At 43.3% G+C, this 24,849-nt stretch overlaps 1 protein-coding gene across 2 annotated transcripts in view; it reads left to right on the top strand.

The window, feature by feature from the left end:
* The window catches only part of LOC8024934 (cytochrome P450 3A14), a 42,529-nt gene extending 26,582 nt beyond the window's left edge, over positions 1-15,947 (top strand). For both annotated transcript variants that reach the window (XM_040504878.2, XM_040221233.3), the window contains exons 8-15: positions 42-172; positions 1,286-1,388; positions 1,766-1,835; positions 2,762-2,870; positions 8,600-8,691; positions 9,191-9,331; positions 12,966-13,128; positions 15,824-15,947. In XM_040504878.2, coding sequence (XP_040360812.1) covers positions 42-172; positions 1,286-1,388; positions 1,766-1,835; positions 2,762-2,870; positions 8,600-8,691; positions 9,191-9,331; positions 12,966-13,128; positions 15,824-15,901 — 887 coding nt within the window. In that variant the 3' untranslated portion in view covers positions 15,902-15,947. The remainder of the gene's footprint in view (positions 1-41; positions 173-1,285; positions 1,389-1,765; positions 1,836-2,761; positions 2,871-8,599; positions 8,692-9,190; positions 9,332-12,965; positions 13,129-15,823) is intronic.
* Positions 15,948-24,849: the final 8,902 nt, after the last annotated feature.

Below are 24,849 nucleotides of genomic sequence, written 5' to 3'. Positions count from 1 at the left end.
AACCAACCCAATAGTGGTTTCTGCAACCATTTTTTTTTCAGACTGCACGACGTCGTTCGGCGTGCTGGCTGCTCCGATCTTTTGGCTGAACTGGACATTTGGGACGTTCTCATTTATTAGGGTCTCTGAAGAAGTGGCGAAGGTGATCGAGCTTCGCAAGAAAAACCCAGAGGTAGGTCTGCATCTTTTATCGCAATTTCTGTTGAAGACTGAGCTTGAGAACAATGTTTTTTTAGCCAGTGGCCCTTGTAAAGAAATCTCGTAGAAGCATCGCAAACTTCCAGGAAATTGCATTTTAATTTGTTCTGACGAGCTCCCATTGCCTTAAGTTCTTGAATATCAAATTTTGCGTTAATTAGGAAGAAAAATGTTTAGAATTATCTTGGGAGTTTTGATAAACTCAGGGAGCACGCATTGTGCCGTGCATGCATTATCCGTACGTTATTTGTTCTACTTGGTTACGGGCGATTTTTGGTGGCTTTGGATTTGTTTCATAGCCGACACGCTTATGTACTTCACGGGTTTACCAAAGTAATTGAGACAAGGTTTTATGAATTGAGGAGTGGGCCAGCTACGCACACGCACTCTCCACCTTCTACCACTGGCTCACACGGGTCATGGTTAGGTCAGCTTCTTTTCGACTCTGCCTTATGGGCCAGAGCAAAAACGATGAACTGCGGATCGCATGGCCCCTAGTGTGATTTTCTCTACGCCGCTTGGTAAATTCTGTTAATGTAGACTAAGTATGCACAATGTAATTAGGAATAAATAATTATGATTAAAATGATTATTTCTGGTGCTATGTAGAACTTCTACATGATTTTTATGCTTATGACTTGCCCGCAATGGGCATGAATGCTTTAGAATGCCTTGACTTGCGTATTTTCGTATGTAATCCGGACCTTAAACATATTTTGTAATAAAGTTGTGAGTGCGAAAGTTTTGAATTTGATTTCGCGCTATGACTTCAGGCTCGTTGTTTTCGTCATCCCACGAGCGAATAACATCAATATATGATTGATACCCTCAAATAATGCTGCGATTTAGACGCTTGAATTGGTCATGCGATTTTGTAAAAACAATCTTACAAGTAGATCTGTAAAAAATAGAATGAAAATAAAGAAGTCGTTCTTCGTAGACCTAAGAATGTATATACATTTTTTGTTTGTTTATTACGAGTTTCGTTCACGGTCATTCTGAAGCTCGACAAAAAAAAAAAAATTCAATCCAAGATAATTGAGAGCGGGGTGTACGTTCTCATTAATTATTCCACAATTTTTTATAGCTTCGAAGGAACGACATTCTCCAGAATCTCATTGATGCGGAGTACGAGGAACAGGCAACAACTCGGACGTCATCGGATAAAACCACGAACTCCAACCAGAAAGGTACACGGGAGGATGAAATATTAGTTTCATTAATCGATTACCAAATTTATGTGGTATACATGTGCAGTGAAACTCACATTCGCGCTGGAACACCGATTCTAGTACCACATTTGTTCGAAGCTTCAGTTGTCGGCGATAGGTGCATATTGAGAAGTGTAGAAGGCTACTTGAATATCACATACTAAAGCGTTATGCCAGTTTTTTTCTTGTATATACATAACATTTATGTCCACATGAAAAATTGGCTGTCATTTTTCTAATTTTTCCAAGCAATCACAAATGTATTGTAGTGCCTCGCTCTTGATTCTTGAACGCCAGGGATCAATCGCAATAGAAGTGCCCGATGAAAGTTGACTGAAATTACCCCTTTTTGGCAGATTTTTCTAAGACCAGGACGCTCTCATCGGTAGAAGTAATCATGAACACCACTGTATTGTTCGCTGCAGGGTGAGTTTGATTACTTTGATTTCTTTTTATTTTATTTTATTTTTGTCGCTTTAAGGAACGCACCTTGCTTCAGTCATGAAACTACAAATGTTAGACCAAATGTTCAGCATTTGCCGGGATTTTATTTGGTTTCATTACAAAAAGTGGCCCTGCGTATTATCGATTTTCGTGAACTGTCATGCCCTTTTATGTGCACGCACTCCCAATACTATCAGCTTATAATCTTATTAACCTGAGTGCTTCCCTCCATTAAAGAAACTTATGAATTCATTACCAATAATCAGGTCATTAGACTTGGCCTAATAATTTTGTAGCGTTATAAGATAAATGTGTGTTATTCAATGATTCTTAATATTAGCGATAATATTGGTATACTTCGTGAGTTAGAAACGAACTCATGCTGGATGTATAATTTTAAAAGAGGACTGTTGTTTAAGATATATTTATAGTTTTCATGGTCTACTGTGCAATCTCTAACAACATGAAAGACCAATCCTACGAGGCAGTTTAGTCGGCCGTGCTACATTAGTTTTGGCGAAGCCCCCATTGCTATGAAATATGTAAATAAATAAATGTTTATTCTATTCCCCTCTCTAAATATAGACTGTCTCTAGCGAAAATGTGCTTAACACGACCGTATAAAGTGCGTGTTCAAATTAATTGGTCTGTTGTCTTTTTGTGTAGACTGTACTTTATGGCTACCTTTCCCAATTTACTATCTGTTTCGTCGAAAGAATGCTCTTCTTACCGGACGAAATCAAAACGTTTAAGTGGAAAATAGTTTATAAACGTTAAAGTCAGGATATTCTTGAAGTACTATCTTTTTTAAATACTGAGCACGTTATTTGATGGCTCTTATAAAAGACTGAATTATTGCAAAGAAAGCATAGAGATGTTTGCAATGAGTTTTGGCTTGTCACCCACAGATTTGAAACCACCGCAACAACTTTGTGTTATCTTATGTTCGTTCTCGGCAAATACCCGGATGTGCAAGAGAAGGTTCGAGAAGAAGTGAAAAGGGCAGTGGATGACTCTGTAAGTTTTGCTTCTATTTGAATATAATCTTTAGTACTTGGTCATTGTTCAGGTATTTCAGTGAATCTTGAAAGGTCGTTTTGTTTAAACTCCATGTTGTGAAGCCGATTTCGTGTGGAGAGATGGCAATTTTGAATATGGGGTGAGACGCCATGGACTACCTCTTTTGTTTCGGATTTCATGTAATTGGCGGTATTTCGGCGTAAGGCCGGTGACTAAGCCACGTTTAATTGTTTATGCATTATTACCACTAACTTGTTTTGAGTTCGCTTTCACTATTATCTAAGGCAGGAGTCTCCGACCTTTTTGGCTAAGGGGTCGAATTTGGGATCTGTCGCAGACTCAATGGCCGTAAAGTATAAAAGTAATTAAAACTTAAAATGAGCTAAATAAATAAACCTAGAAAGGGGTTTGAGTTGAATAAAACCAATTTGGAGTTTGAATATTTTGAAGTTGTTTAATAAACATGAAATTCAGTATTTACTTAATTATGACGTACAGTAGCTGTTTGCGGACTATTTATTTATTGTACTTTTCCGGTGCCCCTAAACAACCCATAGGCCTACATAAGGGTGCACCGTTGACACCTAGATGCAGTTTTGCATAAAAAAGATGCACGCAAACGCATACATAATTTGAACAAACAAAAACGTGAAATATAAATGTAAATGAGAAAAGTGCATAAAGTTGAAAATAACACTGTTTGCCAAAAAGACTGATACAAGAGGGCGTCACATTATAAAAGCACTAGCAGAGACCGCAAACTAAAACTTTCCCGCAAAAAGATGTCTACTTCGGGCGTGTTTGCGACATTTGACATGTTAAAATTATACTGGATAGGCTCAATGGGTCTTAAGCTTTTTGGATCAGAGGAACCGAAAACACGATGGGAGCGAAGAGACCTGCCAGGTACAGGAATGAGTACGGATGAGGTTAGCTTGGGGCAATCTATGAAACCGTGAAGACATTTGTGTAAAAATAAAAAGTCTCGTGCCTGCCTCCTTTCGGAGAGGCAATGCAGGTTTAAAATCTTCAACAATCGCTCATGGCTGAAATAAATTCGCCTGTTAAAATAACGATCGTAAAGTAGTCGAACAAACTTCTTCTGTACATTTTCAAGTTCATTAGAGTTTGTCTGGTTTAAACGATTCCAAACAACGCTAGAGAAATCCAGTTTAAACAGGATGAGGGATCGGTACAAATGCAAAAAGCAAGAATATCCTCTAAAGTTTCGAGTCATTCTGGTAATTGCGCCCAAAGTACGGTAACATGTATTGCTCAAGTATGCCACATGATCAGAGAATTTAAATTCACTGTTCAAGAAAACTCCTAGATCACGTACAACTGAGACGCGCTCAATCGAGCACTTGTTCAAAGTGTAGTCAAAGGTGTTAAAGAAATGTTTTCTCGAAAAAGATATGACTTTTGTTTTAGCAGGGTTGAGAACCAACTTGTTGTCCTTGCACCAGTCTGCCAATGCTGTAATATCTTGCTGTAGTTTATTGCACTCAGAAATGTCCACAATAGCTCGGAAAAGCTTAACGTCATCGGCAAATTGTAACATTTCCGAGTGATTTATGCATGAGCAAATATCGTTCACGAAGATGATGAAAAGCAGAGGCGATAGGCTAGAACCCTGCGGGACTCCCGATTTGGAGAGGTACGCGGTTGATTGTGCACCACCGTATGAAACAGAATTCCATCTGTCATGCAGATAGCTGTGAATCCATTCGCAAAGAGGTAAGGAGATACCATAGGACGCAAGTTTCTTAACTAGCAGTGAATGGCTCACTAGGTCAAATGCTTTTTTAAAATCAAAGTAAATTGCGTCGACCTGCTGCTTCGACCCTAGTTTGGCACCCACAAATTCCGTAAACGCTATTAAGTTTGTTTCCACAGAACGATTTGGCATAAAACCATGTTGTTGTACGTTTATACGTCTGGAAAAAAAATGCATGATATGACAATGCATGGCCTTTTCGAACACCTTGGCAAACGAACAGATAAGTGAAATTGGACGATAATTAGTGACAGTTAGTGCCGACCCATCTTTGAATATTGGCACAACTAGAGAGTACTTCCATGCAGTTGGAAAAAGCCTATCTTTCAACGACCGATTAAATACAAAAGTTAAAATCGGAGCTAACACGTCACCGCACCCTTTCACTATAAACAAAGGAATTCCGTCGGCTCCAGCCGATTTCTTAGGTGGTAACACCCGAATCGCCGCAAAAACGTTGTCAATGCTGAGCTCGGGAATTGATAAGTATGCGTTTTCCTGGTCTGGCAGTGTGCAAGTTTGAGACGTATTTCCCGTGGAATCAAAAACACCAGAAAAGAAATCCGCAAACGCTTGACAGACGTCGCTCGGACTGCTGATATGTTCCGAACCGTTAGATAGTGTTATCTTCTGTGCCGTTTTCTTTTTATTCGAGAAGTTCCTGGTATACTTCCAAAGACTTTGCGGATTTTGCTTTAGGCTTGATTCAACACTTTGAGTGTGGCTTCGGAGGTCCCGACGATAAAGACGCTTCGCTAAAGCTCGCTCCGACTTGAACTTTTCGTACCAGAACAGATTATTAGTCAGTTTGTAATGTCTGTGATAACGTAGCTTTTTCCTCATTGTATGTTTCAATTCGTGGGAAAACCAAAAAGGGTAGTGATTTGTGACACCATGTACGTAAGCCGGAATGAACATCTTCATAGCTGATGTCACTAGGTCTGTAAGCATTAGTACTTGTTTATCTACGTCATCTTTACCTGATGTAATGACTGACCAATCTGTGTTCGCAAGAAACTCGTAAAGCTCCAGGTAATTCCCCTTTGCATAAGAAAAAGCAGTCGTTTGCGGACATGCTGTACCTTGGTTATCAGCTATGCTAAAATCTACTTCAAACGGGACATGCCAGGTGTCAACAGGGACAAGTGGGGCGCTAGCTTGTTGTAGTATACATTCGTTATCATTTGTAAGGAACAAATCCAACACGTTGCCTTTGTAGTTGAGAAGAAAATTTTTTTGGTATAGTTCCAAGTAGTTCACGAGCTGAGATAAATCATTCGCTTTTCTTCGCACCTCTGAGTTGGACGAGTTTATGATACCAGTGTCCCAATTCACACCAGGCAGGTTAAAATCGCCCGTAATAAAAACACGGTATTTTGCGAAGTCTATCATGCTCAAAGCGTGATTAATACAAGAACTAAAGGTGGAAAAGTCGCATTGCGGAGGGAAATAGTAATTCCCCAGAAGAATATTCTGTTGTCCGTGAAGATTAATTTCGATCCACACTGATTCCTTGTAAATTTCCATATCAGGTCTGCGATAGGATTCTAAATTGCTTCGGACTGCTATGAGAGCACCGCCCCCGTGAATTTGATTGCACATTTCGCAATCTCTGTCCCCACGATAGACTGAAAACTGGGACGGAAAATACTCGGTACTAGGAATATCCTCCCGCAACCATGTCTCAGTTATACAGTATATATCATATTCAGAAGCGATACAATTTTCCATGAACTTCGCAGCCTTTCCACGTATGCTACGTGTATTCTGGTAATACAAAGATAGTTTGCGTGCATTATTCATCGCCGTTCCTGGGTTGGTTGCTCGTTTGGTCAAAACGCATGCTGTCCTTTAGCGGACCGTAAAACGGACGAAATAGACAACCCTCAGGCCACAGTTCAGCGTCGCTGATGACGTCCAACTTGTCATCGTCTACAGCAATGTGGAAGGATGAATAAGTGTCAAACTTACTTCGCAGCCTGGTGCACACAAAGCAGGTGACCTCAGTAACTGACGCCAACAGTTCACAAACATTTTCAGACGATGTATCCGGGTGAAGGCGTGTTACAAACAGAGACTTCCGCGGGCGACGAGCACTTGAGATGCTCGACGACTTGCATTTGCCGGCTCTCATGGTGCTCTTCTTCCGTCTAACCTCTTGGAATCCATCGTTGGCTTCATCTGTCGTAGCATCGTTGATGTCGCTCTGTCGGCCCTTCTTGTTGTGGGATGTAGTATTGGCACTGGGATTCAAAGCTGCCATCGTACCGCTTCCTTGCGTCGCGGTGCGTCGCGCAGTGCTGGCCAACTTGCCCGGTTCTGCCGATTTTTGCAGAGCGCCGGCGAACGTAGCCCGTTGTTTCTCAGGTGGGGTCACGGTGGGGGGATTTTCGAGCACAGCACGAAGTTGATTCACGGCGTCCAACGTCTCGCTCGCCTTGGCTCGTAGCTCTCCATTTTGATCTCGGAGCGCAGCAATCACTTGCCCCTGAGACGACACCACCGCTGACAGCTTGTCTACTCTTGCGAGCAGCGATTCCACGAGGCCGAGAAGCTTGTTCTCGGTATCCGCGTTGTAAGCCACCGCTGCTACCGCTGGTTCCTTGGCGCCAACTTCTTTCGTAGAAGGGGGCGTGTCGCTTATCGATATTCGCCGCCGAGTGCAAGTTTTGCATTTATATTTGCTCCGTCCGCTTGCCATAAGCACATCGTAATCTTCCGCGTTTACGTTGATACATTTACAATGAAACCGTTGGCCACAGTCGCCGCAGCACTCGAGATACTGCTGCCTGCCGAAGATTTTCCCGGAGCAGTCGGCACACACACCCTCCGCATTCGCCATCTTCTATGAATGTCTGTGAATCAGAATCAGGTCTGTGAATCAGACATGTCTCTCTGGGCATGAATACAATTGCAGATTAAGTTTAGTTTATGCACACAGGACAGGAGGCTAATGAGAAAAATAGAACTGGTGATGACGCCACGCAATAATTCTGACAATAACGATTAACATGTATAGGCGAGAAATCAAAGAAATTGTAACATAGTTACACCTACATAGTGTTCGAAATAATTAATTTTGGGGCTGAGCTATTTCTTTTTTTTTTGTGAAGGTGGTTTCTGACTACTGGGACATGAACCGTGGTGCAAGCAAATCCCTAATTTCTTGTTTGGTTTTAACATATGCTACGTTATAGTTCTTGAGAGACGATACTCCTTGCGAATTCTTCGCCGCCTTAAAGTGAAAATGTGTTTAAGGCGAAATCCTCATGTCCTATTGCGCGAAAAGGCGGCGTCACCGTCGTGCCCGAAAGATGGCCACAAAAATACGTCATCAAGCACGCGCCGCTCAAGGCACGCCTCAGAAATAAAGCAAAGAAAAGCGAAGCAACGCATATGTTACGCCACGGAAGCCTCCACTGCGCAGACGACGGAGGTGCCGCGCCTGCGCATTTGGGGAGCGTGACGTCACTGTTGGTGCGCAGTGTGCAAGCGTGGCACGCTGCTAGTAAGAATGCGTTTGCCTTCCTACACGTAAACAGATTTAAGTGTCTTCGGTGTTTTTTTTATTTATCTCATATTTTCAATACAACTTTACATTCCAGACAGAAATCTTGCGGCTTTGTGTCCGCCAGTTTTAGATTCGATTTGTAGGCATAATGTATATTCAAAAAAGTCCCAACCCATCAGTCATAGTCAAATATTGTTGGGCCATAGCTTTAACAGGATGATCTCACATTCAGGACTGCATCTTCAAAAAGTTTAATCCTCAAAATTTTGATCTGAGGTCAGCTTTAGGTGTAACTTATTTGAGGAATGCCTTCTAGGTAAATATCTCAATGAAAGATGCCAGCTGATGCTACATTTAAGGTACCAGGGTTAATTCCCTTTTGATAGCGTACGAAGAGAGGAACTGAAGTGTTGGTTGTAAGCAAAACTGTATTTGCAGGGGTCACTAGACTACGAGACAGTTACCCAAAAACTGAAATACCTGGGGCAGGTCATCAACGAGACAATGCGTATCTGGCCTGCTGGCCTCACGTAAGTAGAGGCGTCTATTCAGTTACAATGTCGAAAATAACAATAAAATAAACAGTTCTTCCAAAGTATGACAGGCTTTTAAAAGGGCCCTGATCCCATAAAATTCTCCGTCTGTCTATCAGTGCAATACCCCGCTAAAATAGCGGGAAAATTGACGTCACCTGACGTCATTGCATCACGTGATGAAACGAATTGGCACCGTATTGTCATACCCAGTGACCACGTCAAGTAATGTCGGGTCATGTGACTACTTCCCCGCTAAATTTAGAGGGGAAACATGTTGGAAGTTCCCGTTATATTTAGAAAGAAAATTGAGGTGGCGTGAAATAACCTGCGGTATTACCCGAGGCAACGACGCTGTCGGGACGTGGGGTCACGTGTCGTCAGATAAGGGGATGATAATTTCTCCCCTAATGCTTGCGGATAACTTGATTCAAGTGACCTGACACCATATGACGTCAGAATATTACCACGTGAACATCTGATACTTAATTCACAGGTTTACCACAAGGCAAGCAAAGGAAGACTTTGAGTACCAGGGCATCAAATACAAGGCTGGAACATGCATCATGTCTCCAACACTTCAGATTCAGAGGGATGAGAGGTTTTTCCCGGATCCCATGAAGTTTGACCCTGACAGGTATCGTTTACATAAATATTTTTTGGTGGTGATGAAGATAAAGATATCTAAATTTTAGAAAATAATCGTCGTTGAGGGATGGCGTAAATTGCTTTAACCAAGTATTTATAATTTAAAGAGAAACTAGATTTTTACGGTTTCTTGCACTGTGTACAACGTCTGCTTTTCTAGAGCATGGATGTTCAGTGGCATCTTATCTTGAGATACTGAGAAGGTAATATATGCCCGGAAGAGGTCGCAGGGTGACACACAGAAAGGCAAAATACCGCGCAAAAATTACACAAAAAACTTTAATATCAAAATTAAAGCAGACAATATAGATAAGAAAAATAAAAAAGAAACACGTTGACATTTAAAGCTTTCCTTGGAGAATCACTGTAAAAATAAAAAGACAGCAACGAAAAGAAGAATCACGAGCAATCAGCCCACTGTGATTAAGCCGTCATTTCAATACGATGATCAGGTAGCACTTCTTTTGTGGCGACTACAGCCTCTACGTTAATATATCTATGGTATATCAGTTTAACTAGGTTCTATCACTCTTCACGCACGCTGGGCTAATATACGGCATCATTGACACATCCTTCTGAGCTTCGGTCATATGTAATGGCCAAAGTCATTAGATATGGCTCCCGCCATTACTTTTTCGCACCACCCACTTTACTAGGAACACTCGAATTTCTTCGAATAACAATATTTCAACCATATTGGAAGATTGTATCTGACTGTTCGAAAATATTATGGCAAAATTACTGTGCCGGGACGTTGTTTACTCAATTTCGCTGTGCTGTTTTTTAAGGATGGGGATTAAGAGTCTCATTGGTTTTAAGAAGAGAGCATTTTTTACAGAAAGTGCCCAACTGCTCGATCATGGGTCACGTGGGTTTGGGGCAGCGATTGAAATACGAGCTGCAAGAACGTGACGCAGGCGTTAATCGTCTGCGAGCGCCTCTGCCTTTCTGTCTGCTTTCCTCTTCGCCACGGAAAAGCGCAGGGCATGCTCACTAACAGCCAATCGGCACGAAGGGTGTCCGCCATTAAATTTCAAACGCTCTGCGTGCTTTCAGATGAACCCTTTTTCCAGTTCAGAATTTCTAGTTTTAGCTACACTTGCTGCGACTGGCAATCGTCATCTGAAAATGCCCTCATGGCCGACCAAAATATTCTATGCGCCTGAAGCTTTTTGTTGTGTGTTGTTTGTGTACTATTTTGCCGATAGATGGGGCGATGCAATTGCTGATGAGGCCCTTGGCGCCATATAGTGGCAACCAGAAAGTGTTTTCAATGACCTTCCAAAACTAATTTCACCAGCACCTTTGACTGATATATTGTTGATCTAACGAAGGCGAAACTAATAAATGGAGTGTTGCATTTAGAAAACTGAGCTATCATCGGCTTGACATGATGCGATGAAAAAGTGAGAGAGAGGAGAGACGAGAGATCGCTGGGGACGTCAGAATGCCAAGCTCTGGTTGGACCGACTAGTGGGTAGGCCTAAAGCTAGAAGCCTTTGTTTCCACTGCACTCGTCGAACGCGATAAAACAAGGAAGACAGGCGTCTGGAGTTTGTGTCCAACATCTGACCGTGTTTGACTCGTGCAGTGGAAACAAGGGCACCTAGCTTTAGATAGGCTAGCTTTAGGCCACGGGTATTAGTTCCTGACTGGGAACTAATACCCGTGGCACCCAGTTCCAGTTCAGGAAAGCTTTAGGTCTACCCCCTATTCACTCGAGTAAGAGCTCGACGGCTTGACGTCCCTTCGCGCTCTCGTCTCTTTCTCTGGACATCTTCCTCCACGCATTTAGGTCTGTCACTTATGGGGGGCCAAGGCGGAGGTAGAACGCGGAAAATCCTAAGCGCTAAGATTGGTGGTTTGTAGAGAAAGAACGAGAAAGAAAACGACAGAACTGAAGAAGAAGGCAGAAGAAAGCCTAGGCGTGTTCGATTAGTCGTGACGACTGGAAGATATTCGTGTGCTTGTCGTCTTATTCGCGCGCATTTTTTTGCAAAGTAAGTACTAAATAATGATAGACACATGCTTTGCTGCTTCTTTATGTAGATTAGGGTGTAGCCAGTGATCTATTAAAGTCCCATGAGGATCCCCTCTCCTTCATGCGACCACCGATGTCTTTGTCTATGCCCCGCCGTTTCGAACCTGCCGCAATGCATGGGGCCTGACCCTCTAGATTATTATATGCTTAAATAATCATTACCATACTCTCAGGGCCCATAGAATACCATCAAAAAGGAGGTCATAAAGATTCACGCTGAGAAAAATTAATACGATAATTTTACAAACAGAGTAAGCAACTTAGAAGATAAGTGGTAGTTAACTCCGCTTGAAAGAGTTCAATTGATGGTTTGTTTCTCAGAGGTGCGGGAAGGACCCTCTGGTGTATATAATTTGATGGTTCCCATGCGCACCAGAATGCTATCTCCGTGTTATTAGTTAGCGCTAGAAAAAGCGTAGATCTTGCTGATGCAGTAATGACTTCACTTTATATTGGCGAAAGACTGCCAGTACACATGAGAGTTTTTACAGTGAAGCTGTTCACAGCTAGGGTTCCGTGGATTTTTTATGTGCGTCAACAACAACTTAGATAACGAATTTGATGCAAAATCGCTTCAATCTGTGCAGAAGCTTCTGCCTCTCATCACTTGGATATGCATTTTGAGTAGATTAGTTATCAAAAAGCACAATTTTCTTGGGGTAGACTCTCAGGTAGATAATAAAGGTTTCTCAAAAATATGCCGCTGTGCAACCCGCGTGGACCATGTCTACGCTCGCGCTGGTCTCTCTTTGTCGCTGTTCAAGCACTTGCGACCCTGGTTTCCTTTCCGTCCGCTTTCCCGGGGTGGCAGACCCGTCGAGCGTGTCCGCTTTCCGCCCGGGGGCGGTCCCGTCGTGCGTGTCTAGTTTTTCTCGGTTCCTTGGGCCGGGTCTGTGTCGTGTGCTAAACAGCTTCGCTTGTCATGTACCTTCACAGAGTTGAATGATTCATGATTTTTGTTGTAAACTTGACTTTCCTGATTCATAACATCTTGACGTAGACACCATACGAAATGTGGACGTTTCTGTCCGCGACAAGTACCGATACCCCTGGACAATCCCGTAAAAGGTACAAAGGTCACTATCCTTATCACATTGTATGGAACCTGTGCAAAACTAATGGCGTTCTTCTTGAGGTTGATAAAGAAAGAAGTTCAAGATACTATCAAGCGATGGATCTATGAAGCATGTAAGTTCGAGATGTCAGTACTACACCATGTACGAATTTGGTACATCGGCTGTGTAAGCGTTTATGTAGGGATGTGCTCCAATTAATTTCTTGGTTCATGTTTATCTCCAAAGATTTTTGATGGCAAAATTTTCATCAAGGGGCGTAAGATTCGCCCCTGTGTAGTGGTTAGCTTTTATGATCGCACCATTGAAACTAAAACGAACGGAGAACAAAGTAAGCAATGATTGCAGAATTAATTCTCATCTGCATCACGTGCGACAGTTAGGGTGCCCAATGAAATATAGTTTCATGACCGCCAATAGTTCGGTGAAAATAAAACTGCTTTTTCAGCCATCGGATGGCACTGAACTTAAAAAAAAAGGCTTATTGGATCATCAATTTTGCGTTCCAGGTTCAGCGAGGAGAACGAGGATAGTTTCCCGAAGATTGCTTTCCAGCCTTTTGGGATAGGACCCCGAAACTGTTTGGGAATGAAGCTCGCTCTCGTCGAGCTCGCCTACACGGTTGCCAGAATGACTCAGCATTTTCGTTGGGAACTCGGCGAATCGCAGAAGGCAAGTTTCCTCCTGAAGCGTTCCTGCGGTGCCATGATAGCCATGCGGTGTCAAGGTCAGAGTTAGATCATTAAAAAAAAAGGATCTGAGTTTTTGATTTTGACCTTACTTGTGGAAATATTCAAATCCTGGGGCGATTGCCTCATCTTCATGATTACATTTTACCAGGCACGCGTGATTTCCTGTGTGAATTTGACCAATTTGATGGTCTGGCTATGGTGAGCTATATGTTCCTATAGGGGGACATGGGTTTTTGAAGCCAAAAATTTTCTAAAACTGCATTCTTTTGAAAAAAGGTGATGACTGTTGTTCTTCTGAATCTGCGAGGCTTATAATTTCGTGGATGAATATTTGAGCTATAAATCAATTTATAATGTCTCTGCGGACTGAATGTGTGTTTAAGTTGACTCTAAAACTCTAAAACATTGTTTTCACAAAACACAATTTTTGGACTCATTGAAAATTTGCAGGATGGATCTCTCAGCATCTAGAGCAGATAGAAACAAAAACCTTTTCTGAAATGTGTAGCTAAATGTGTGAAGCATACAATGTTGAGAGCAGAGTTTTTAATATAAGTCTGGAAGGTTTTCTATTTGATCGTTTGTTTTATTACTAATTAGTCATGCATTGAGCACTGAACTTCAATGTGTGGTAAGCTCAGTAGTAATGGGTTTACCTTAAAAGTTTTTACAACATTGTATCCTCTACACTTTGTAGTATCTAGCCACGTGTTAAAATGTTTATTTTGTTAAACAGTTTTTCCCCTATCGTTCCTCCAAAAAAATGCAGGCAAGTTTTAATTATCTTGAGGACAATTCTACTGACTGAGAAAATTACCATATATATAAAATCAGCACAAAAAGATGAACAAGCTTGTGTAGTTTCATTGGGTTTGTCATATAATAAGAGAAAAAACTCCAAGACCAGTGTTCCCCCTTAAGTTTTTTTTGGGGATTTCAACGACCAAAAGCAAGTGCGCTATTCGGTTTGATTGCTTTGGACGCAAATATCTTAGACTTCTTGAGGGACAGCATATTTAAATTCATTGGTTGTGTTAAAAGCAAACGCGCTATTTTTGCGGTAAGAGCCTTCTTCTAGTGAGTGCTTAAGAGGGACACGCATGCAGCATAAAAAAATGAGTGTAAACGATGTCTTTTTTTTTTTTGACCAGCTGAATGCGCGCATTGACCAGACTAGTCATTTCGTTTATTTTGGGAATTTCCAGTTTCATGTGGTGGAAGATATAAATGATCCCCTAGCCCTTCCACAGGATGTTAATTTACTCTAAAAGTAATAACAAGTACGTAAGTGTAATCTTTTGGAAGGTAGTCAAATTGCAAAAAAAGGTTTCACGCTGGCTTTGCTCGTTCAGCTTCGACCGTCGGCCTTTGATTCATGTTTTCACGACACACCGAAGATCCGGTGGCGAAAGGTTGGTGAAAGGTTGTGGCGCACTACAAATAATTTAGGATAGAAAGTACGTGTGACCACCGTCATACATACTGACGTACAGACGACCAAATCCTCGCAAGGTGATTGGATGATTGGCCTCTGTTGCCACGGCAATCACTATTTGGTCCATTTACATTTTAAAAGGTTTAAAGGGGCGCTCTGAACAAGTCGCGCCATGTTTGCCATGCATTGCTATCGTACTGAAAGCGTTCCTCACCAAGATAATGTCATCAGCGCTGCGTAGGCAGTTAACGTATGAGTCGTGTTCATCTCTACATTTCCTCTATAAAAATGTAAATGTTTAACGCAAATATAATTACCGGAAATATATTTTTTCCCGTCAAGTACCGACGATACTTCTGTTGGCGGTGCGAAGATGTGCGTTGGTCTAGTCGGTGTATGAGTAACGAAATGGCGGTATACAAGGAATGTGTTTATGAAGCAGCTTCTCGCTGAGATTTCGGATTGTCTCAACAAGGATTAGAATGTGGAGGAGAAACTACTAATTTTATGGACTAAAATGGCGACATACTAAGAACTTGGTGTTACCTTTAAAGGAACCAGTGACTTTAGATTACTGTACTAGTTGATAGATCAAGAAGTGCAAGGTATCTCAAGTCCCTATTATGTTATTATCCCTCCACAGTTAATTAGATTGTGGCGTTCGGTGACAAAAACAGTGGAAAACAAATCACGAATCAAGTTGCATTAACAATAAACAGGATATCCCCGCTTTCCTTAAGAAGTGGAGCCGGCAGTAGGTGCAGTAAATTTGCATAAGAACGTGTCGGCATTCTGGAAGTGTTTCATCGGGCTGAGTGTTTTTGTGTCTATATTTTCCGTCTCTTGTTAACTTGCGGTTTTGTGCAGAAGTAAATTTTCAGTTGCCGGTCAAAGTTGTGCTTGTGCGCTCCTTAATCTAGCCTTCCGTTCTCCTTTCGGACAATTTTTTTTCTTTTTTTACACACTTGAAGAAGAAAAGTTTCTTTCCGATACGTGTGTGTATCGTTTTAATATTATTAAAATTTCTTTTAGCATCTTAAGCTATGCTAAAGCGACTAGCCCAACTCCATGATTTGTTTCTTAAGCAGTCAGTACCTTATCAGCGCCATATGATTCGCTGTGCTTCCGTAATTTTGGAAGGATCAGCTTTCCTCTGAACGTCGCGGGAGCGTATATTGTCCTGATAAAAGGGCGACCTATATTGGAGTATATACAGAAATGATTTTTTTCTTCATTTCAGGGAGAAATGCCCATCGATCAGTACGGCATGGTGTCCTCGCCAGCAAGTGGGCCCTGGATTCTCTTCCATAGGTTATGAAGACAAATTTGCGCAATGCTAAATAAATTAATATTCTGTGATTGTTCGACAAAAATCCAAATCACAAGTAAACTTCAGCGTTCTTATATAAGTACGAGCGTTGTGCATGCATGTCATGTGTTTGTAGTGGTCAATTGAAATGTACTACCGGAGCTCGAAGTTAAGCCAAATGTTTGCGGCTTGGATCCTTGCTTCGACTCGATCTCCTCCTACCTCCTGCAAAAATATATTTTGCAAAAATTCACGATTCTGCAGCGCAACTTCGACAGGACGCATCATTAAAGTGGATAATTATTGTTACATTAGATTTGCTGCTGCTGTATTTTACGGGATCTATAGGAGGAAATGTACACGGCTCTTTTCAACTCTAGAAGAGGTGACGCCACCATTTAACAACTAGACATAATAAAAACACCTACAGCTTGATTATGCCCACATCGACCGGGGAGCACAAGTCCTGTTGAGCGCAAACTAGCATCTAGCAGAATCGCACTGTATGACATCACGTGACTTAATAATCTTGACTGGCTCGCGCGTCATGGATTTTTTCGCTCAGACCTAGAAGGAAAATTGTCGTCATCTGTCAAAACTTTCCCCGCTAAATTTAGAGGAAATATGGTAGCTTGGGACTTCAAGTTACTGAACCTGGTCACTTGACGTTAATTACCTCTCTAAATTGAACGGGGAATATTGGCGCCACGTGACTACAACTTGTCCGTTAAATTTAGCCGCAAGGTGTAACGTGACGGTTTCATCAATGGTTCTTTGTGGCGAGCTTCTCATAAAATTCGGCTAATAAAGCCCAATCTGTGTTAAAAACAACAACAAAGTAAGTAAAGCAAAAAAAAAAAAAAAAGTGGCGAATTGCTAGGCGTTTGTCTTGCACAATTGCCTAGGAATTTCTAGCATCGCAAAGGTATATCGACACTCTGGGTTTGCAGACACCAGACGCCTACGTCCAGGGTGGTCTTCAGCGGATAGTTTATCACGTACCATGTGTACGCTTGGTAGTTGTTGCTAGAATGAAGCGATATCAGGCTACCTGGCGATCTTCCCGAAGCCTTCCATACCCCTCTTCTTTAGTGCGCTCAAGTAGCCGAGCTCCTCCTCGCCCACCATATTTCTCTTCGCCTACGCCTCTGGTCCCGTCAGCCAATCAGCGCCGAGCACCTAACTCCTTTTTTTCCACCCGTCAATCAATCCGTGTCAAGCCTCGCGGCCTTGTGTTTATCTGGACATAATATAATGCCGAACACCTAGATAAAGAACGCCTGACGATAAAGAAACGCCACAAGAACGGTGAACGTGCCGATGAAATCAACTTTTTATGCAAATACACAAGTTGCTGACAGACGCGGTTTTCCGTGTCCTTTTTCGCTATCGCTGACGCTTCAAGTGCTTTGTTCGGCACTTTCATACGGCCTCTCACAGGAATCTTATCTTCGAATGTTAGCTGACGAAGCGTTTCCGACCGATGCAAACCACGTCGCATGGCAACGAGATTTTCTCAGAACAAGATGGCAACCGATACGTTCCTCTATTCTTTCGGATAATTGACGTAGTCAATTGCTACTAAAAGAAAAAAAAAAAAGAGGGCGTTCAGAGCCAACAACACCTAGAAGACTAGACGAGCCCCTTTCACCTCGAACGTCATAACTACAATAAATCCACGAGGCACCGGCGAGCTCGTGTCGGCATCGGCGCTGGTAAGTTTCGGATCGTCGTGCAACGAGCGCAATCCTTGCACGCGGCAAAGACAAGAAGGACGGGCCTATCACTTTGCAGTGTGCTCTCTTTGAGCCAAACTTGTAAAATAATCTGTTACAAGTTACGAATTACTTGTAGTCCGTTACCTTTTGGGGCAATTATGTAAAAGACAAATCCCACCATCCAGTTTGCCTACGCCATCGCTGCCGCAATGCATCGTGGGAACTTTAGTCTTTCTGCACGTTTGACAACACCGCTAGATCCCTGCGCGTGTGGGGCACGAGACGGCACAAGCCTTCGCATGCACAGCCGTCTGCCTCCTGTGAACTAAGTTACGGTGGCGTCCCGGATTTGCCGAAGGCTTGGTGAGATCGGTTTATTACCACTTTACCTTTTTGCGGCGGTAATTTGTAATATAATATCGTTACAAATATTGCTAGTGGATCACATTAATTGATTGTTATTTTTAAAAATAAGAACATAATATGAAAACCGGAGTAACATGAGCCCAAAGGTTCAACAGAATAGAAAACGTCGTGAAGAGTAGAATAGCCAGCCGGCAATGGCCAGGCGGCACCACGAGAGTACTGCATTCAGCGCCACAAGCGGAGGCGTCTCTGTTAATGGGGCGGCCAGTCTGCCCGTCGGGCCGTTGCGAGCGGCGGCGACCCCGATTTCAGCAGTACCCGTGTGCACCTGCGTGGCATGTCCCTGGTTCTTTTCTGCGTTTTTTTAAGACCATCGGGAGCCTCGATAGGTCCAAGTGTTTAGAGAATATTCTAGAGTCGTCATTTGGACACCAGTTTGAGTTGTCTTCACTATTTGTGGCCGCCCCATCGGTCTGTGCTTCGCTCGTCTCCTAGGAAGTGACACAACACAACGAGAAGGCAGCGAATGGGTTTATTGTACGTCCCGGTTGCCCGTCTTCGAGAGCCGGCAGTCCGGACCCGCCGACCCTAGTTATCGCCCGTCGTTCAGAGCATAGGCGTAGACTGCGGGGGGCATCAGGGCTCATGCCCCCCCCCCCCCCCCTAAGTAAACTCCGAACAAAGGGGGGGAGGGGAGGGCTCCGCCCCCCCCCCCCCCCCTCCCTTTGTTCGGATTGCCCCCTCCCCGGGCCCGGGTCATGATCCTTACCGAGACGCTGTTTACGCGCCATGTAACGAGCTTCTAGTAGTGGCATGTAAACAAAATAACGCCCACGTTGTCTTTATTGACAAAATACAGAGGAAATAGAATTCCAGCGTGCTTTCGTTAGCTTCAATCTCCAGTCCTGACGAAAAGGTAACGCACACCCCCACCCTCACCGCGGAGAATTTCTCAGCCTGTGGTACTAACCAAAGCCTTCTCAGGCTTTGATTAGTACCACAGTGCTTTTCCTTGAGATGTCTATGAGTTTTATCTGTCTCGCCAAATAATTACCGGAGTGCGAGTCTTGAGCAAAAGATGCCAGGTATGAACCGGAGAACCGTGCAGTCAAGCCTACATGCTGTTGACAATTTCGGACCGTAGTTTCCTAGATGAAAACCGAACAACCAGAAGTGTAGCCTAAGAATGGCAGTTGCTTGGAAAGGTGTAAAAATATTTAAGCACATCCGAGTCGTATTTCAGAAACTTCGCTCTTACATAAGGCTTAGGATGAAGGTGGGAAGTGGTGTCTCGGTCAAGATTAGGATAAACCAATGGGCAATAATGGAAAGCCAATGATAAAGCGCCCGACTGTGCCTTTTAAAACAGGTCTCTGACAGGATTGATAGGAAGACAGCCTGTACTTTGTTAGCGCGGATACTAGACATCTACGTGGCCTCTGAAACTGCGGAATAGGGATGCTCGTCATCGTCGCCTTGTCAACCCTCTTGGTTGTTTTGACCATCAGTCTTCTAAGGTGAGTTGTTGTAGTTCAGTTAAATTTGATGGATTTACGGGCCATGCCAACGAAGGGTATCTAGCACGCCCTGTGGAAGACTTAAGTTTAATTTCGACCACCTGTTGATCTTTTAACGTGCGACCGAAAGCTCGGTTATAAACTACCACCTCCGCAACTAGGCTCTGCCAGATGCGGGCTCCTCGGCCACGATTCGAACCCACCCCTGAGGATCTCTAGGCCAGTGTTACTGCATTTAATGAAGGAGAGTCTGCCCAACTAAAAACCATACTTTAAACTAGACAAAAAAATCTAAACAAGAACAAGTCAACTTTCTCGTCGTCAAGAAAACCAAAGACAAGAGGAAAGGCCATGCGGAACAAGTAATATTTGAACACCAAAGAGAAAAGAAGATACACAGATAATCCTAAATGCCTGCTAGACTTCTCCAAGTTTGTTTCAATTCCAAAATTCAGCTGCCTTCCTCTTCTTCTTTTTAATTCACTTTAAAAACTAAAAAAAATCTTTTGGCCAATTACGGTCCTCATTTTTTATGTTAAATTAAATTCTGTTATACCGCCAGGTGGTGCAGGTAGAAAGAAACAGTTTATTTCCTTTATTTTGAGCTCTCAGTCAGAAATTGTAAACGCAAACTAGACTTATGAAGGCTAAAATAGGTCCAGATGAAATAGTGAATATTGCACTTAGAAATTGTAAGTGCAAACTAGACTCATGAAGGCTAAAATAGGTCCAGATGAAATAGTGAATATTGACTCCCTGCAGTTTTTGTGGCTATCCCGCGAGCACACACGTTTAAATAAATGAGTCAGGAGAGAATAAGTGCTATATTTAAACGAGTGTCGGTAGATGAGAGATTTGGTGAATAGCCCAGCGTACCAAAATAGGGTATCGTGCAGGGGAACTGGCAGAAGTTTACCACAGTAATATTAACGCAAGACTGGAGCAGAAAAAGAAGAAAATATTGTTTAAAAAAAAAGTCGAAATAGACAACGTCTCGAACTAAACTAACGCGTTTATTTAATAATGTTTCCTTTATACACACATCCACAATGCCACCAAACTGCCGAATTCCTTGTTTTCAGAGACACGCACAAAGTACCACACTCACAACAGAAAAGAAAACAGAAATAACCTATGAGCGGACGATTGCATTTAGACCCCTTCTTTGTATCTCACGGGTCACAAAACCGTGGGGAAAATAAACGAGAGATTCAAGACTGTACCTTAAAATAAACTGCCTGCAGACGAGACAAACAAACAAGGCTGCAAAGTTTACTCGCAACAAATGGCTTTGCCAAATAAAATGCGTGGAACTCTTAAATTATGATCAGCATCAATATAGTACGCAAAACTATTAAAATACTGTCGGGAGTAGAACAACTGTAGACGCTTGTTTTTTTTGAGGGTGTGAACGTTCCAATCCCTGGTTGGTTCGGAACGTTGAGGATGTGAACGTTTCAATCTCTATATTCAGTTAAGAGCAAGGATCTTGCCTGCAGTAATTTTCCTCTGAAGTGTTGCTAAAACGCGCTGCAGAGTGTAGAGAGGGAGAGGCTTCATCAACCAGTGACATACCAGGGGGGAGAAGGGTTGTGGGCTGCGTCCCCTTGGAAGTTTGCCAATGGAGGAGATCTAGTAATGCTAGTAGCTAGTAAAAAACAAACACAATAGAAGGTGGTTAACTGAACTGCGGACTAATCTAACTTGGCTAGGTCATCATCTAGGGGAGTGATATTACTCTTGAGAAAAAAGAAAAAGAAAAAGAGAAGGTGAGAGAGAAAGAGAGATAGAGCAGGAAATACTAAGGCGAAGATGTCAGATAATATCAGGGGGAATGTTCTGGCAAGACGGGGGGGAAATTCTGGAAATAAGTGAGAATGCTTTCTGCCATATACTACCATGAAGGTCTGCTTAATAAAATGTTCGTCTTGTTCCTCATTGGATAGCCTTGTCCAATTATAATTTTTGCCCGAGACAACCGCAAATAATATTAGCTCTCATCAGTAATTTTTGAAATATTGGATAAAAATATTTTTAATTATAAGTTTTCTGTCAGATCCGCATTGTGCATAATAAACATTCACATGACCGTATTTTCACGCAGAGTTATTAAGATTTTTTTGAGAAAGGTGGGGCATTTTTAGCGGAAGGTTCATTTGACGTAAATAAAATTTTACGATTCCATGCAAGGTTTAAAGGGATACTACAACGAAATTTCAGCGCTCATTATTCGGTCTATATGTGTTCGAAGGAGCAGCATCACATCGAACATACCAATGTCTTGTTAAAAAAGTCACGAAAAGAAATTTTAGAACAAATTAAACGATTAGCAAAGAGCAGCTGGTGGATGTCACTAACGCCTCGCTTGTAATGCCCGTCTAGGAACCTTGACAGCTAGTGACGGAGGTTGTCTCGCCTCCGGCCACGACGAGAGAATGCCTTTTGTGTGTCGCAGAAGTCGCTATTGTCCCCCTTCAAGAGTACAGAAGATTAACCCGTCACTCCAAATTCGTACAAAAGCAGCCACTTAAAAAAAATTGGTTGGCTCTTTCTGTTTATACAGCCTTGATGCGCCTCAACGGGTAATCGGTCTCTTAGCAGTAGATGAGAAATTTAGCCAGTGCAGTACAACCGCTAACCTGGGTTTTTTAACGTGCATCACGCAGTAGTGATCACACGAACGCGTGCCGGTACAAAACTCATCCAGATCGAAACGGGCGGGGGCGGCGGGGATCGAACCCAGGAGGTTCCCAGCGCAAGCTTTCGCTCCACGCTTCGAGCTGAGACGCGTTAGCCCACTCGGTCACTTCCTCCCCTAAAGCAGCCACTTCGGTGGCTGGAACGACTACACTCTTAGAAAAAAGGGTATGGATAGTCCTCCCTTAGGGGAGGAACGATCTTGTAACCTATGTTCCTTTAGAAAGGGAGAAACTTTCGTCCCTGAAGCAGGGGAGCAAAGCTCCTCCGTCGCTTGCATCTCAATATGGCGGCCCCAAATCGAGCAAATCGAGCCCAATAAGGCTTGACGATGACGCTACGTCTCTCGTACAAGACGAGAGCAGCAACAAATAAAAGCGTAACACGAGCTTTCCGCGAACTGTGTTTATTTCCAAAGCCAGATTCCCCCCACAGGTACAGAAACTTGCGTTTCGAAAGCAGTTACTCAGTCTTCTCGTCGACAGCACTGCGATGTTAAACGGAGACAACCGATACCCAGTTACTTCGCGCACTTTGCGTCTTACCTTTGGTGTTCCTGGAGTCACAATTCCTTCGTCAACCGCACATCACGGACAAGGGCAAACTCAATCCGCGAAACCAAAAGCCGCTCTCGAAAGAACAAACTCGAAGCCGCTGTTTGTCGCGTAGCTTGAAAGGTTAATTCGCTAGCCACCAGATGGCGTGGTCAAGCAGAGTAGTTGCGAGTAGCTAGGGTAGGTAGCGCTAGGTACCGCCCAATTCATGTTCTACAAAAAATAATTAGCTCTTCTCAGGCCACTACTGCGCTTCGGGATCCCCTACTATACACACGTCCACATTACGCTTATTACTAACATCAGGTGAACATACATTGAGCACATACGCGGCACACTCAAGTATCAATACAACAGAACACCACACGAACCCAAACACTACACCCGTGCTCTGCGTTTCCGTCTTTTATACTGGTCGTTTTGAACGTACGGAACTTTTCGGTGACTCCCTAAGCAATAAAAAATATTCCCAGCATGTTGATTTTTTCCGAGCAATGTCATACCTCTGAGAGTATTTTGAATGGCTCAGGGGATTAATCTCTTATTAAAAATTAAACGCTCGATCATGCTGTAATTATTTGAGAGCCAATAAATCAAGCCGCTCCAATGCGGTTCGGAGCCATGAGTTTGTTTCCCCACACGGCACGTCGTAGCCTGTATTTCTATTGGTTTTTCTATTTGTGCTGTTCGCGCAAAGCTGCAATTGCCGTCTTGAATTAATCTCTGTGGAGCGGATATTCACTCAGCTGGAAGTGATGCTTCACGGGCTGAGAAATCGTTTTTCGATCAACTTGAATGCAGTCAAAGCCGCGACTTGCGGCAGGTGTTAAGTGTACGGAGCTACGCCGTGGCGAGCCCGAAAACTTCTAGCGCTCATCCCAGCGCGCTATTTGTAGGGCAGTTTCTCCAGGAACCGTAGTATATTTAAACAGCAAAATAAAGGGTAGCTTTTTTTTTTCGATCTTACCTACTATTGTTTTTTAATGCCGAAATTCCATACTGTAAATATACGTACTTTCCGTCACGATTTCGTACTGTTCAGTCCTTGCCTCAGAGCTCAATCGCTCTCGGAGACAAGACAATTCCGACAGTCACACTGGCCACTGTACGATAGTGATAGGAGCTTCTACTGTACAGACCAGCGTTCCAACATGACCATCCGCACGTTCATCGATTGCACGTAATCCCTCAAGTGGTATTATACTCTTTAATGTAAAGCGGAATGTCAACCTGTGACACCAAGCCCCCTCCGATCACGGCCCGACCAACGGCAACAATGCCAGACAGTTTACGATCTCATCTTGTTGTTACACAACTGATACGCGAACACACGGTCACATCGGCGATAATTCCAATCTTCTGTTCACAACCCACAACACTGCCATCACGATGTTGAAGCTATGTTGCTGACACGCACAAATACAGAACCACGTTGAACGCCGGTTGCACTCGGCATCGGAAAACAGAACCGAACTCAGGAAGGAAGGCACCCAGGCAGCCGGCAGCAAAACCTGCCTGTCTTGGACGCAGTTCCTGCGGTTTCCATAACGTCGAAAACGTCGACATAGTTCCGCGTGGTTTCGCTACTGTAGTGACTGTAGCACTGTAGTTCGTGCCGCGCGAGTCCCGCAATCCGGAGACGGCCATCCCCCAGTGTACGTGGCGCTGCTGGCACTGCTCCGGAACTTCGCTGTTTCTAGCGGCTTCATTTGCTCGTTTGATAAAATTAGTGATAAAAACGTCAATGCAACCGAAATGTTCTGCACGTTTATACTAGAAGACGGAATTACAGGCGGCCTTTGCTGCCGCTGAAGCTCCATCAACTCAACAGCTATTTATTAAACAACGTGCGCGACCTACTCGAAAAACGAAACCGAAAGAAGATCAGTCGGGAGGGCGAAAGCTTTCTCCCGTCTGCCTGGAGAAGGAGAAAAACGTTTCGTTCCTCCCTGTTTCTCGTGTCCGCTTGGGGGCGCGTCAGTAGAAGGGAGGAAGACGCGCCGTTGCTACTTTTTTCCTCCATTTTTTCTTAGAGTGTAGGCCATCCTCTCGACGTCAGCCTCGCCGTAGCTTTGCTCGTCCTGAGACGACCTACGTCACGATTG

The sequence above is a fragment of the Ixodes scapularis genome, unplaced genomic scaffold (assembly GCF_016920785.2).
Source record: "Ixodes scapularis isolate PalLabHiFi unplaced genomic scaffold, ASM1692078v2 PGA_scaffold6__148_contigs__length_123643588, whole genome shotgun sequence".
In the NCBI taxonomy this organism is placed as follows: Eukaryota; Metazoa; Arthropoda; class Arachnida; order Ixodida; family Ixodidae; genus Ixodes; species Ixodes scapularis.
The sequence above is the reverse complement of the archived record's forward strand: the minus strand, read 5'-3'. Positions and strand labels throughout refer to the sequence as shown.